At 35.8% G+C, this 15,668-nt stretch overlaps 1 protein-coding gene across 1 annotated transcript in view; it reads left to right on the plus strand.

Moving 5' to 3' along the window:
- Positions 1-15,668, plus strand: part of FRYL (FRY like transcription coactivator) — a 219,195-nt gene that overhangs the window by 86,396 nt on the left and 117,131 nt on the right. The window contains exons 3-5 of the mRNA XM_058430216.1: positions 4,583-4,636; positions 7,004-7,143; positions 8,732-8,828. Coding sequence (XP_058286199.1) covers positions 4,583-4,636; positions 7,004-7,143; positions 8,732-8,828 — 291 coding nt within the window. The remainder of the gene's footprint in view (positions 1-4,582; positions 4,637-7,003; positions 7,144-8,731; positions 8,829-15,668) is intronic.

Raw genomic sequence — 15,668 nt, forward strand, 5'->3', positions numbered from 1 at the left:
TACATATTGAAACACAGTACATCTACTTGAGCATTAGGGCATCCTCAACTACACTGTAATGAACCTAAGAAGTTAATACAAAGTCCTTGATTAGTAATTTATATTTAGTGTAGTATATTTTTTCATGTTTTCTGTTTGTTTTTATTTATTTATTTATTTATTTATTTTGGATAACGTATCCTTTTGCATTCAAACATCATTTCTGAGTTCTTATGGAAAAAACAGCCCACCCCCATTTTCTGCTTCAGGAAAAGCTCTGTGAGGAAGTCAAATCTTCAGAAATATTTCAGGAAGTATGGATTTGTTATGAAACAAATAAATGTTAGATAAGGCAACTGTGTGTTTCCGAAAAGTTTATCACTCTCATTCTTCTAGTTGGCTATAACTGTGTTGAATAAATATGCTACGTGAGTAATAAACTACTTGAATCAGCAGTCCTCAAAATATTAAAGCTCTTTAGACTTAATATTTACAATGAAAAAGGGGGATCAAATAAGTTAGAAAGAAACCTCTTACTGTATTCCCTACCCCCAATCTTAGATACATAGTTCACATTAGGACAGTAAAATCCCTTTTTAAAAAAACTAAGATTTTTCAGTATAGTCACTTTTAGAAACGGTGTTCTACAGGACTTATTATGGGACATACTTACTGTTTCACTGAAGTGTTAGAGCTAGTTAATTGAACATATATTAGTATATTATTGTACAGAATCTTCATGTTGCATGTGAATGTTGTGCAGTTTGATTTTAGAGATAAATGTCTTGTCCTACAAGATAATTGACCAAATATGCTTAACCTGAGAGGCCCAAGTACTAAAGACATTCCCCAAATCTCACGTTGTTAAGAAAGTAAAGGTAATGTGGCTTCAGATGTAATCAAACATTATTAGATTGGGAATTTTTATATTTCAGTGGTAAATACATTTGTGATCTTGTTTTCATAAAGATTAATCATACATGAGAGAAAAAAGTTGGGACTACTGGATAGAGAAGCCTCATAAATCTCTATATATTTCTTGTTTATTTCAGAGAATGACTTTCTGTGATATGTATTTAATGTAAATTTCAATTAAAATACATGATATAGACAGTTTAGAAAGTCATCCTGAAATTCTCGACAGAAAAACCAACTATCATGTACTTATAAACATCATCACAAACATCTCTTATGAATATATATAGTAAGTGAGGTAACCCTGTGTGGGGCAGCCAACAAGGCAAGTAGGTAGAAAGACTGACAAAAAGAATCACATCATACATGCTATTTTAAGTTAAACTAATTATAATGGTTCGATTAATTTAATTATGTTAGTTTATCAATTAGCCAATGTAATTTGATTAATTATATTGGTTAATTTTGTTTAAATTAACAACAAAAAACTAAAATGAAAATGATTTAATTTTTACATTCAGATAATGTTCATTGAGTGAATAGTTCTTAAGATATCTTTAAAGTTAAACATAAACATATGCATACACATACACATGTACATGCACACACACACACACACACACACAAAGAGAGGCTTATTGACAAACAGATTTGACAGTGAGGAAATTAAACCACCTTACTTCTCCATACCTCCTGGTTTTTATTGAGGTATATTGTTATTTTAATGTTTTAAAACACTTTTATTCTGAAACCATAACTTTCGTGCCTATATTGTATTCTATAATTAAATGGATTTGCTGGATACCACCAAGTACTAGAAATCCCAGCAGCAACCCTTGAGTTTAAGGATGAAAACAAATCATCTGTGTTCTTTGTAGAAAACTCAGAAAATGAAAATGAAGTTAATAATGGTATAATGAAAAAATGACTTATAAATGTGCTTTACATATTAATGTATGATATATATATTCCTAGAGTTTTAAATTTATATGTATTAGCTACCATATATACATACTTTCTTTCCTTTTATCTGTTATTCTCTAATTTAATTCATCTATTGAGAACATTTTGCTCAATCTATAAATTTATGTCTACCTGTTACTTAACTGACTACACAATATTCTGATACAGTTGTCCTTTGGTATCCGTGGGGGATTGTGCCAAGACCTCCCTTGGATACCAAAATTCATGAATAATGGTCAAGTCCCTTATATAACATGGCATGGTATTTGCATATAACCTATGCACATCCTCCCGTATACTTCAGATCATCTCTGTATTGCTTATAAGATACAATGCAATGTAAATGCTATAGAAATAGTTGTTATACTATATTGTTTAGGGAATAATGACACAAGTCTGTACATGTTCAGTACAGATGCAGTTTTATTTTATTTTTTACTGCTTTTGATCCAAGGTTGGTTGAATCCATGAATGCATAACTCAAGGATATGGAAGGCCAACTGCATAAGAATATACCATGACTTATTGACCCAAAGTTTTAATGTTTTACATTGATGTTGCTTCTCATTTTTTCCATCGATAGTGAATGTCCTTCTATACACCTCTTTGCAAATGTATATACATTTTTTCCCTGGGACATGTTCTTTTCTTGGGTCAAAGAGGAGATTAAATTAGAAATTATGTTTGTATTGTTCAGGGTTCTCCAGAGAAATGGAACCAATAGGGTGTGTGTTTGTATGTATGTAGAAAGAGAGATTGATTTATTATAGATTACGAGGAATTGGCTCGTATGAGTTCAGAGACTCAGAAGTCCCAAAATCTGCAGTCAGCAAGCAGTGGACCCAAGAGAAACAATGGTGGAGTTCCAGTCTGAATTTGAAAGCTTGAGAACCAGGAGAGCCCATGGTATAAGTTCTAGTCTGAATGCCAGCACACTCGAAACCCAAGAAGAACTGATGTTTCACTTCGAATCTGTAGGCAGAGAAAGACTGATGTCCTAGCTCAAGTCAGTCAGGCAGGAGGAGTTCCCTCTTACTTATGGGAAGGTCACCCCTTTTGTTCTGTTCAGGCCTTCAGCTGACTGGATGAAACCTACCCACATAGGGGAAGGCAATCTGCTTTATTCAGTCTCCTGATTCACATGTTAATCTCATCCACAGATACTCTCACAGACACATCCAGAATAATGTTTAATCAAATATCTGGGAACCCCATGGCCCAGTCCAGTTGACATGTAAAGTTAACATTACAATATCCAGTGTCCATCTTAACTTTTATTTGTCCAAGATTTTCTTTACTCCCGCTTTCTGTCAACCCATTGCAAGATAGCATCATTGTCCATTTCATCAGTCTCCTGTTTTCTACTGGGGGGAGCCTCTTTATGTACCAGTGGTGATCTTTCTATACTAATTTTAGACAGTGATCTAGACTGACCCCTTTTGGGCATTTCTTCATACAAGCAAGAATGAGTACATATGCAGATGAGAGAGGGTAGAGAGACTTTAGTATCTATTATGCCCCCTGGACTCAGTGGTTGAAGGATAGAGGGTCTTAGCTTTCCACAGTGAGTCCCACCATGTCTTCTGTGTTTTGTAGATATTACTTGCCCATAGAAGGAACTCAATATTTGTTTGTTCAGTAAAAAAAATCAACAGATGGAAAGTTAAAAAAAAATTCTGGTATGTGATAGGAGAGATTGTTCTGTGCTGAAGCAAGATCTACCACTAAATCAGAACCCTCTCCTGATATCAGTTAAATTAATAAGAAGCAGTCATACTGGAAGGTTGCCTCATGAAAGTATTGTACTGGCAATATACTATTTATTTTTAATGAAATACTCTTTCTTCTTGGGTTCTGTGATACCAAGCAAGTTCAACTGGCACAAAAGTTTATGCAATAACAAATTTCCATCCTCAGGCCCCAACTTTTACCTCTTTTTCTAACTATCAAATTTCTCTCCCCACTGGTAAACACATGATTCTTTTATATATACATACAGAATATATTTTTACATACATATATAAGAGGTATTTTATATTACTAGCCAATGTAAGTGAATGTGTATATACAATATATTATACCCAAAGTATTTTTTTTTTAACTTATATTTCTCTTATGAGTGAGGTTAAGTATTGAACAGATATTTAAAAGCTATAAGCTTTTAAACAGAACAGGCATATTACTGATAACAGTATTTGACAACCACCTTGTTTTTTTCAGATAAGAAAACTGAAGCACAGAGACCATAAGGCATCAGCCTATGGTCATTCACTTGGTCGTAGTCAGGCCGGGGGTCACACCAAGGCCCTCTGGCTACTGATAATCTCTGTACTAGGCTGCTTTTCAGTAAACTCTTGAATGAATGAAAGAAAAACACATGCTGTTGACTTTTGAACTTGAATCTAAACAAAACCTATGTTGAACTTTAAGTTTGTAATCTAAGAACTATCAAACTTAAACTTGTTACAAAAGGAGATGATGAGCACAACCACTTTCTTTGATATGGAGAGTATCACAGTGAGAGCCTTGCCTCTGGAGCCACACTTAAATTAACCATGTGACCTTGGGCAAAGAGGAGGCTTATCTTTCTTTAAAACAATCTAATAACATGTGAAAACAAAAGCAAAACCAAACGCACAAATCTAAACTGTTTATTATGTAGAAGACTTCTAATGTTTTATATTTGTGCTTTATTTTAATTTTTAATTTTTTTTTTTAATTGTAGGAGAAGCTATTGTCCAGATCTCTTCAGAGGGGTGAAGATCTTCAGTTTGATCAGGTATGACAATTTTGGGGAATTTTTTTTTCCCCCTGGAAATAGTGTTCATCCTAATAGTCTGGCCCAAATGTATTCAATATTAAGGAATTCCTTAATTTTGTTTGGTGATGCTATATATCCTTGTATGCTTAATTCATTCTAGATATGATAGTTTTTTTAAATAGGTAGTATAATGAACTGTGATTAGTTTCACTTCATTTAGCATTTTACAGCTTTTCGTTGTTAATCTCTTTAATGTACCTTTCACATTTTTCATTTTCAGTTACATCCCTCAGTCTTTCCTTCTGTATCAATTGCCACACTTTTTACATAATAATGTTTTACCTTTTCACATTTATTTATTTTTCTGTGGGGCTCTCAATCTGCATGTAGAATGCCGGTATCTAACAACTCTTATGCTGATCTTCTAATGTTAATTCTTCCTCTTGCTTGGATTAAATGTTGGATCAATTTTGTTATAAGTATTTTAATATATGGTGGTTATTTTTAAAAGCCAGTAATTTAAATTCGCTTTCTTTACTATCTAGTATTCCTGGGACACTTTACCCAAAATTATATATCTCAGAAATAGAGTTTAATGTTCATATCAGGCTAATTGACTAAATAAAGAAGAGTGGTTAGAATTACTTGGTGGAGACTTACCAAATACTGTGTTCCTGGATCCCACTCCAGTTCTGCTGAAGCAGAATAACTGAGGGTGGTGCTCTGGCCGCTGTATGTACAATAGCTTCCTGGGTGATTCTGATACGTACATTTAGTAAATAGCCACTGGTCTAAGAAGAAACCATAAATAGGGCAGTAAGGGCAGTAAGACCTCTGTTACAATAAGCCTATAATAAGATCACCTTATACAGGGCTTTTCAAGTCTCATGCCACTACAAAAGTTATTTAGATTATTCACATCTTGAATCCATGTCACTAATCAATCCATAATCAGGATTTGAAATCTGATTAAATAACATTTTAAGGACAATTTCCATTTTTATTGTAAATGATTAATAAACTATAAATGATTGTGCCTCATAGCTTGATTTTTTGGGGAAGGGTGCTCACAGTAAAAAGCTCTGTGTGGTATAAACTGTTTTGTATTTATTTACAATAGTTGATGGGTTTTTATGCTTCCTTTAGATAGTACAAGGGATTTCTTCTGAGTGATAGTGTTAATTGTTAATAAAATATAGGCTTTTTAAAAGTATGGTTAAATAAAATTAGAAACTTGTTTTTACCTTAGTTTTCTATATTAGAAACTATTTACCTGTCAAATTATGATAATTTACAATAAAAAGATTATTAAAGGAGAGTATAAGTAATGAAAATGAGAACAGCCAACAGAATCAAATAAACTGTTTCATTCTTTTCTGTTTTTTCTGGATGAAGTTTTATGCAGAATATGAAATAACAGGAAAATTAAATGTTCAATTTACAGAGGTATCAATTTATCTTCAATAACTAACTCCTGCTCTAGTCATGGAACTAAAAGAGACCTTGAATATCCTGCAACCCATACTTTTTAAAATAAGTTAACAAAGTGAAGCATATTTAATTATATGCTGATTTCAGGATATTAATTTTATGAGAAATGGGTTGAATCACATACAGAAATTTTTGTGAAGAGAGAAAATTTTTCTTGGGATCCTCAAGATAAAGAGTGACCTTAGGGACTGCTGATGGTAGCCTGTCCAGACAAGTTGGATTCATTCATGAAAAGAATCTGTGATGTTCACCTAGAATTCAGATCGTTTCAAAGATGCCCCAAATTTAGTAACATTTGTTCATCACAGTACACTTATCATTTATGTTGTCCTTTTATGTAGTCTAAGCCTTACACACTGTTTACATGTTTCTAACATGCTAATTTGCAGATAGCAGAGTAATTATAATTCTCCTCTTTGTCATAGCATAGTAAATTGGAGCTTTCCCCACAGTTCTTACATAATGTAGTCTTTGTTTCTGTCTTTTCATCCATGTAGTGGCAACATTTTAGAATCATTTGTTCACATGAACACATAGGAGTTGCCAGGGCAGAAAGTACATGTTATTTGTAATGCTTCCCCCAAAGGTATCTGTGTATTTAATCAGGGATGTTACTAATGGGCATGTTTTTACACGTGTGAGTGGCATATGGAGGCAGGGAAAAGGTTGAAAGCCATTGAGCTAAACTGCGTGGATTTGGATAAAGTTTAATAGTGGGTGAAACTTAGCCAGCTTTCTTACTTGGCTAAACCCTTGACCCTTGCTTTAATTTTAAAGCACATTTATTGCATTGAGTTACTGTGTGTATTCATTTCTAAATGATAGCTAATAGAACTTAGAGTGTGGTACATTCAGTATTACGCTTTATTTTCTGGTAATATCTTGTGTTTTCAGTTGATAAGCTCTATGAGCTCAGTAGCAGAGCACTGTCTCCCTTCCTTACTTCGCACCTTGTTTGACTGGTACAGACGCCAAAATGGAACGGAAGATGAATCTTATGAATATAGGCCTCGGTCTAGCACAAAGTCTAAGGGGTAAGTGCTTTATTTTATACTGTTTCACCTGGAATTAACACACTTCCAATGAAGGGGTGATATTGTTATCAGCTGAAGGTTGTTATTGTTTGCTTCCTAAGCAAAATGCGTTGATTACTTTTGTTACAGAGATGGTAGTAAGGGAGAAGGATAGTTCACACATAAACTGTAAATCAAGAGAAGGTACCAGTTAAACTAGATGTAGCCCTACAGTACTCATACTGGGTATCATGCAAAAATTAGTAATACAAAAACCTATTTAGGAGTGCCATTTCAGCAGTTCAGTGAGGAGCTTTTAATAGTCATAAAGTTAAGAAAATATTCAAAGAAGTTCCTGTTCACATGGTTTATGAAGGGAGGCAATTATTGTAATACAGGAAGACTGCCAAAACCCTATTATAATAATAGTACTATGATACTCTTCTTGGAGCTCAATTCCTAGAACTTGTTTTCTCCCCCTTCAAATTTCCCAGTATGATCTTGTCATGCATGTAAGAGCCACGTGTGTTCAGGTGATTGTCCCTGGTTTAGTGTCGGACTTCAGTAGATGCCACTTGTGATTTTTCAACTTAAATTTGTGAGAAGGATACCTTGTACTGTATTTTCATGTTGAAAAGTTAATACTTTTGTTTCAGTTCTTTTTTTTTTTTTTTTTTGAGACGGAGTCTCACTCTTTCCCCCAGGCTGGAGTGCAGTGGCGTGATCTCGGCTCACTGCAAGCTCCGCCTCCCGGGTTCACGCCATTCTCCTGCCTCAGCCTCCCGAGTAGCTGGGACTACAGGCGCCTGCCGCCGCGCCCGGCTAATTTTTTTTTTTGTATTTTAGTAGAGACGGGGTTTTCACCGTGTTAGCCAGGATGGTCTCGATCTCCTGACCTCGTGATCCGCCCGTCTCGGCCTCCCAAAGTGCTGGGATTACAGGCGTGAGCCACCGTGCCCGGCCTTTGTTTCAGTTCTTAACAAAAAACTAGTAATCAAATATGGAACAATGCTACGTTTTCTAAATGAAATTTAAAATACTTTTCTTCTTCTTACTAATTCTCTTAGGTTAGGTTTAAATGCTAACAGATATAATAGTGAACTCTGAATAAACACCCAGTATATAAAAAGGGAAAGAACATAAAAACATGTTTATGCATATGTTGGAGTATTAAAAAGCTTCAGGCCAGGCACTGTGACTTATGCTTGTAATCTGCTTTAGGAGGCTCAGGCAAGAGGATCACTTGAGCCCAGGAATATGAGACCAGTCTGGGCAATATAGGGAGATCCCTTCTCTAGAAAAACAAAATTAGCTGGGCGTGGTGGCGCTTGCCTGTAGTCTAGCTACTTGGGGTGGGAGGATCACATGAACCCAGGAGGTTGAAGCTGTGGTGGGCCATGTTTGCAGCATTGCACTCCAGCCTGGGTGACAGAAAGAGACCCTGTCTCAAACCAAAAAGACAAAAGTAAAAAACAAAAAGCTTCATATTCACAATTGCTGTAGCACATTTTACATAGTAGGAAAACAGTAAGCGACATGAGCTACTAACTAATAGGTATCTTTAAAGTTATAATCTTAATGCAGTACTAATTTTGGGTTCTTGTTTCAGGGATGAACAGCAACGTGAAAGAGATTATCTTCTTGAAAGGAGGGACTTAGCAGTAGACTTCATTTTTTGTTTAGTTTTAGTTGAAGTTCTAAAGCAGGTAAGCTCTTTTATTTCTGCAAAGTCTGTATTCCTTATTCTTTGCTTACTGTGCCTTCGTGTTTCAGTTACTTTAAGATGCTGTGTCTAGAATTTTAGCCCACATAAATTAAATTCCTGTAATTTAATTATACTTCTTTCAGTTGCCTGGGGCTTTCCTGCCCTGTGCCTATCTGTCATCTCCTCTATTTTTTTTACCTTTGTATGCTTATCCAAGATATAAAATCTTGTTAGCAAAATGGAGCTGAATGGAAATTGTGTTAATATTGACTTTTAGCTGTAAATGTAGTTTGCCTGTCATTCAGCTACCTCAGTCCCTTATTCCACTTTATTTCTCCTCTAAGCCCCCAAGCCTGCATTCCAACATGTAATAATTGTGCACTTTTAGTAGAGGCATGGGGTGATTTGATAAGGATACTGAATTGTCATGTGCAAATGTTTTTCAGTCAAGTGAGAATACTTCAGATAATAAGTTAGGAATGTTCATTCAATGAATATTAGAATGCCTACTGTGTGCTGGCACTGTTTTAGGCAATAAACTCACGAGCTTGCACTTGAATGGGATAGATACACAGTAAAGATATGAATATATAATACAATGTCAGGTATAGTCTTAGTATTTTTACTACTCCAGATCAGTATAAATGCGTGTGCTGAATTTGAAAGCTTTTTTTTTTTTTTTTTTAAAGATCACGGTCTTTAAAGTTAGGTCATTCAAGGATGATCCATGTATTTCCAGGCACGAACATTGTATTCTTTTGAAACAAGTTAGGAAGCCTAAAGGTCAGAGTCGTATTTTGGATATGACACATTTGGACAGGGAGTTTTGTTTTTGTTACATAGAAAGGAATATGTGACAAACAGCAAATATAAGATATAAAATTAATTGACAGTCTATTTCTCTCATAGTATAAAAGTATTTGAATTATATAATCAGTTTTATTTAGCTTTTGTTTTTACAAGGAATATGAAAAGACAGTTATTTGGTACTCTGAAATCTGCAAATAAACATGATTTTAAATATGTAAAATAGATGAGTTAATTAAAGGTTAAATCACTTTAATGTATGCATTTCATAAAAGTTTTTTGGTAGAGGTAGGAAGGACATCTCCTCTGGGAGTTGTGCTAACAAGCCAAATTTGACTTCTGTGATCTCTTGGTTTAACTGAGATACTAAGACCTTAAGGCAGCAGTAACTAGGATAGGAAGAGCGAAGGACTGGAAATGGCCACAGCCCAGCAATGGACTCTGACTACTGCTCATTGTGATTTATCCCTGGTGTATCTTGTGTGCTAAATGTATTTCATATAAGTGGATTGGTAACCAGTATTTGTACTTTTTTGCTTGAACAGTATAAGGTTTCTTCCTTCAGCCAGAGAAATGGCAGACTCCCTACACTGGCATTCAGGAACCCCAGTGACCTGGCCCCACTGTGCCTTCCTCCTTCGTTCATTTCCCATGGCATCCTTTTCTTAGATGTCAGTCTCGCTCCTCATCCTAAAGTTGCCCAATTGCACTGGCTTCAGAACTACAATTCACAGGCAACCCTGTGGAGGCGTTTTTCCCATCTCTTCCCCATCATCCTCCCTGTCCTCTTCCCCTCCTTGTTGCCTTTGTAGCTCTCCTCCTCCTCTTTTAAGTCCAGATAGGTCTTCATGTAGGAAAAAAATATATAAGATCTATAAACATAACACTTTTTTTAGTAGTGGGGACCCCATCTCTACAAAATATTAAAAAATTAAAAAATTATCTGGGTGTGGTGGTATGCGCCTGTAGACATAGCTACTCTGGAGGGTGAGGCAGGAGGATCACCTGAGCCTAGGAATTTGAGGTTACAGTGAGCTATGATTGCACCACTGTACTCCAGCCTGGGTGACAGTGCAAGACCCTGTCTCTTTAAAAAAAAAAAAAAAATCTTTTTTTTTTTCTTTGGTGGACTCATTGTTCACATTCACTGCACTGCACAAAATCATTTCTGACCCATGGTTCACATGGACTCAAAGTGAAAAAGAAATACAGTGGCCTTGATAGCTAATCTTTGTCTTTGTGTCTGTCACCATATTATTCCAACCTATAGTATCCTTTCTACTTACTTCTTCTCTGTTACTATTATCCCCATATGCTAATTTAAATGCGGTCATCAAAAAATATATATATTTATATGTATCTCATCAAGAACATAGATACACTTTATTCGTCTAAAATCCTATATAGGGATTATTCCACCTGGTAAAAGGCAAGTCTTTGTAGCTTCTCTAATAAAACTAGAGAAAATGATGTAAAAATCAATAGAGCTTTCTGAAATATCACCACTGACTAACCCAATTTTCTTCTGTCAGAATAACATGAGGTTTAATAGATCCAGAGAGTAAACAATGTAATATATCTACAATTTAATAGGACTTTTACTTTTGCCCCATATAATACACCTATATTAAAATGTGATTCAGGTTTATTGTGATGAGGTGCACAGTCTACAGAGGATTGAAGTGTTGATACGTGGTTGTTTCAGTCTTGAGGAGTAAATATTCCTCATAGGTTAGACTTTGACCTCATGTATTAGAAATTGTTTGTTTCTTGAATAATTTGTTTTGTCTCTAATAATCACACGTTTGGAACTCTTCAGAATATATGAAGGACTCTATATCCTTTGTGCCAACTGATCATTGTAATAAACCCTGGGAGATAGCCATGGCAAGTACTATTAATATGCCAGCTCTCTTGCTTGCTTTGTAACTTTGGGCAAGTTACTATCCCTGACTCTTCCTTCCTCTATAAAAATGTATAATATCATTTTTGTAGAATCATAAGAATTAAATATAATAATGCCTGATGCATGGAAAGTCCTCAATACATATTATCTATTATTTTCATTTTACAGGTGAAGAAATGTTCTTAATTGTAGTGATTTGCTGAAGATTATAAAGCAAATTCATTTATTTTACTCCAAATTTTCTCTTTAATGATAAAAATAAACTGAATTCTCATTGGTAAAATATGTGATACATTAAGTGAAATGGCCAGTATTTTTTTTTTTTATTATTATACTTTAAGTGCTGGGGTACATGTGCAGAACATGCAGATTTGTTACATAGGTATACACGTGCCGTGATGGTTTGCTGCACCCATCAACCCGCCAGCTACATTAGCTATTTCTCCTAATGCTGTCCCTCCCCTAGCCCCCCACCCCCTGACAGGCCCCATGTGTCATGTTCCCCTCCCTGTGTCCATGTGTTCTCATTGTTCAACTCCCATTTATGAGTGAGAACATGCAGTGTTTGGTTTTCTGTTCTTGTGTTAGTTTGCTGAGAATGATGGTTTCCAGCTTCATCCATGTCCGTGCAAAGGACATGAACTCATCCTTTTTTATGGCTGCAGAGTATTCCATGGTGTATATGTGCCACATTTTCGTTCTCCAGTTTATCATTGATGGGCTTTTGGGTTGGTTCCAAGTCTTTGCTATTGTGAATAGTGGAAATGGCCACTATTTTATAAAATTGAATGAAAGTTTTTATTGTAACAAGTTAGCCAAAGAGCTAATGTATATATGATGAAATTAACTAGTGGGATTCACCTTGGAAACAAAATTAATTCCAGATAATAGAGGACTAATTTTACTTTTCTAAAAAAGTCATTAGAATAAAGTTGGGATAATGCCTAACTAAAATAGTATGTTTGGACCAAAGGGCTTAGATCCATGATAAAAGCATGTTTAAACAGCAATATCAGATTTATAAAGTTTGAAGCAATACTCTTTTTAATATTGAATTTTAGTCATATGTTCATTCTTTAAAACAAACAAGAAGTTGAGAAACCTAGTTTGTGAGCCATTTCAAGCTCTTGGCTTGGTTTTATTCATATTATTGTGAAGTATCAGAAGGTGGTGATATCTTTTATGTATACAGAGTAGATTATTTGCATTTTCAGACTTAATAGCATTTTAGATATTGATGAGCAGTCCCAAAGGTCCACATGGGAGGTGATTTGTCATTCTGCTGATGTGTGATGTTTACACTCCTTGGTGCTGAGAATTGGTCATTTAGCTAATGAATGGGCTAGTCCAACTTTACACTATCTTAAGCTAGTCTTTTGTTCTTTACTTTCATAATGTGATAAAAGCATTAAATTTTTGGCAGTGGTAGTGGAAATAGCCTTGTAATAAACCTGAATATTTGTTATTATAGTTTCTTTTCTTTTCTTTTCTTTTTTGAGATGGAGTCTCACTCTGTTGCCCAGGCTGGAGTGCAATGGCGCAATCTTGGCTCACTACAACCTCCGCCTCCCTGATTCAAGCAGTTCTCCTGCCTCAGCCTCCCTAGAAGCTGAGATTACAGGTGCACGCCACTACGCCTGGCTAATTTTTGTATTTTTAGAAGAGATGGGGTTTCACCATGTTGGTCAGGCTAGTCTCGAACTCCTGACCTCAGGTGGTCCGCTTGCCTCGGCTTCCCAAAGTGCAGGGATTACAGGCGTGAGCCATTGCACCCAGCCTGTTACTATAGTTTCTACTAGATTTTCTTGCATATCGAAGTAGAATTAGAGCCGCTTCTAAAATCACACCGATGACAAGATCTTAGAAATTCTTGATGCTAAAGATGGAGATATTACTCCATGAAAGTAGAACGTTTTCTCTGTGAGCCAAAATGAGATACTTTTCTCTTTCTTCTTTGGAAATTCAGTTTGAGAATTTTTTTTTTTTTAACTACTGAAAATAAGGGGAGAAATAGGGACTTTTGGGATGTCTGTGTTCTGATAATGTTCATTCTTAAAGTAAAATTTTTAGAACTCATGTATTTTTTATCACACCTCGAACTCTGTCTCAGCAGAACTTATGTATTTTTAATTAAAATTAAAGATAAGATATATTTCTTCTTTTACTTCTCTGTGTTTCTCTTTCTTTCCTGGCAGTAATATAATAAGACCAAAGTTTTCTTGCTGATTTGTTTTATTTATTCAAATGCCTTTTTTTTTGGATGGAGTCACTCTCTGTCGCCCATACAGGAGTACAGTGGCGCAATTTCAGCTCATTGCAACCTCCACCTCTTGGGTTTAAGCAGTTCTCCTGCCTCAGCCTCCCGAGTAGCTGGGATTACAGGCACGTGCTACCACGCCCGGCTAATTTTTATATTTTTAGTAGAGACGAGGTTTCACCATGTTGGCCAGACTGGTCTCGAACTTCTGACCTCAGGTGATCCACCCGCCTCAGCCTCCCAGAGTGCTGGGATTACAGGCGTGAGCTGCTGTGCCCAGCCTCAAATGCATTTTCATATATCAGAATCTAGGGACATAGTATATTCTAGAGAAGTACACAGCAATCTCTGAACTTCATTTCCCTCATCTGTAAAGTAGGAGGTATACTTGTGTCTTGTAAAAGACTGTTACAAGTGTTATAAACACAGAAAATGTTGATGGTGGTAGTAGGGTGGCAACAAAGAGCACATAGCATGGCTGAGTGTTGTCCTTAGCTGTCATTGTTAAACTTCAGTCATAACTGAAGCAAATATAGTAGTCTCCCTTTATTCTCAGGGGATATGTTCCAGCACTCCTAGTTGGTGCCTGAAATTATGGATAATATCAAACCCTGTATATACAGGTTGAGCATCCCTAATCTGAAATGTCCCCAAATCCAAAACTTTTTGAGCACCAACATGACACTACAAGTGGAAAATTACACACCTGACCTCATGTGATGGGTTGCAGTCAAACACAGTCAAAACTTTGTTTCATGCACAAAATTATTTAACATATTTTATAAAATTACCTTCAAGCTATGTGTATTAGGTGTATATGAAACAAACACATTTTGTGATTAGATTTGGGTCTGATCCCCAAGATAGCTCATTATGTATATGTGAATATTCCAAAATTTAAGAAAATCAGAAATCCAAAACACTTCTGGTCCCAAGCATTTCAGATAGGGGATACCAAGCCTGTATTATGTTTCTTCATATACATACATACTCATAATAAAGTTTAATTCATAAACCAGGCACAGTAAAAGATTTACAACAATAACTAATAATAAAATAGAACAGTTGGCCGGGTGTGGTGGCTCACGCCTGTAATCCCAGCACTTTGGGAGGCCAAGGCAGGCGGATCATGAGGTCAGGAGATTGAGACCATCTTGGTTAACACAGTGAAACCCCATCTCTGCTAAAAATACAAAAAAAAAAAAAAAAAAATTAACCAGGCATGGTGGCGGGCACCTGTAGTCCCAGCTACTCGGGAGGCTGAGGCAGGAGAATGGCGTGAACCCAAGAGGTGGAGCTTGCAGTGAGCAGAGATCGCACCACTGCACTCTATCCAGCCTGGGCGACAGAGTGAGACTCTGTCTCAAAAAAATAAATAAAAATACAATAAAAATAGAACAGTTATAACAATATACTATAATAAAACTGTATGCATGTGGTGTCTCACACACACACACACACACACACACACACGCTCACACACAGTCTTAGTATTTTCAAACCATGGTTGACCTTGGGTAAACCACAGAAAGCAAAACCGTAGATACAGAAGAATTACTGTATAGGGGAGGAAAAAGCTTTTTGCTCTGCTTTCTTGGATTTAGTGCCTGGGGCTCTATAAACTGAACTGACGAGAAAGATTACCAAGGTCAAAAAGTTTATTACGAATGCACATGGATGCCTCGAAGAAAATATGCAAAGATCCAAGAATTAATACACTTTTTTTTTTTTTCAAAGATTCAGGTACAGTCTGGAATATATACCATTTTAACAAAGAGTGATAAGTTGTAGAGTAGTGACAAGACAAAGGAAAAAGGTTTGGGCTTCTAGAAACAATAAAATTGTGGGAAGGTAAATATATGCAGAAAACT

Source organism: Hylobates moloch, unplaced genomic scaffold (genome assembly GCF_009828535.3).
Source record: "Hylobates moloch isolate HMO894 unplaced genomic scaffold, HMol_V3 SCAFFOLD_17, whole genome shotgun sequence".
Classification (NCBI taxonomy): domain Eukaryota; kingdom Metazoa; phylum Chordata; class Mammalia; order Primates; family Hylobatidae; genus Hylobates; species Hylobates moloch.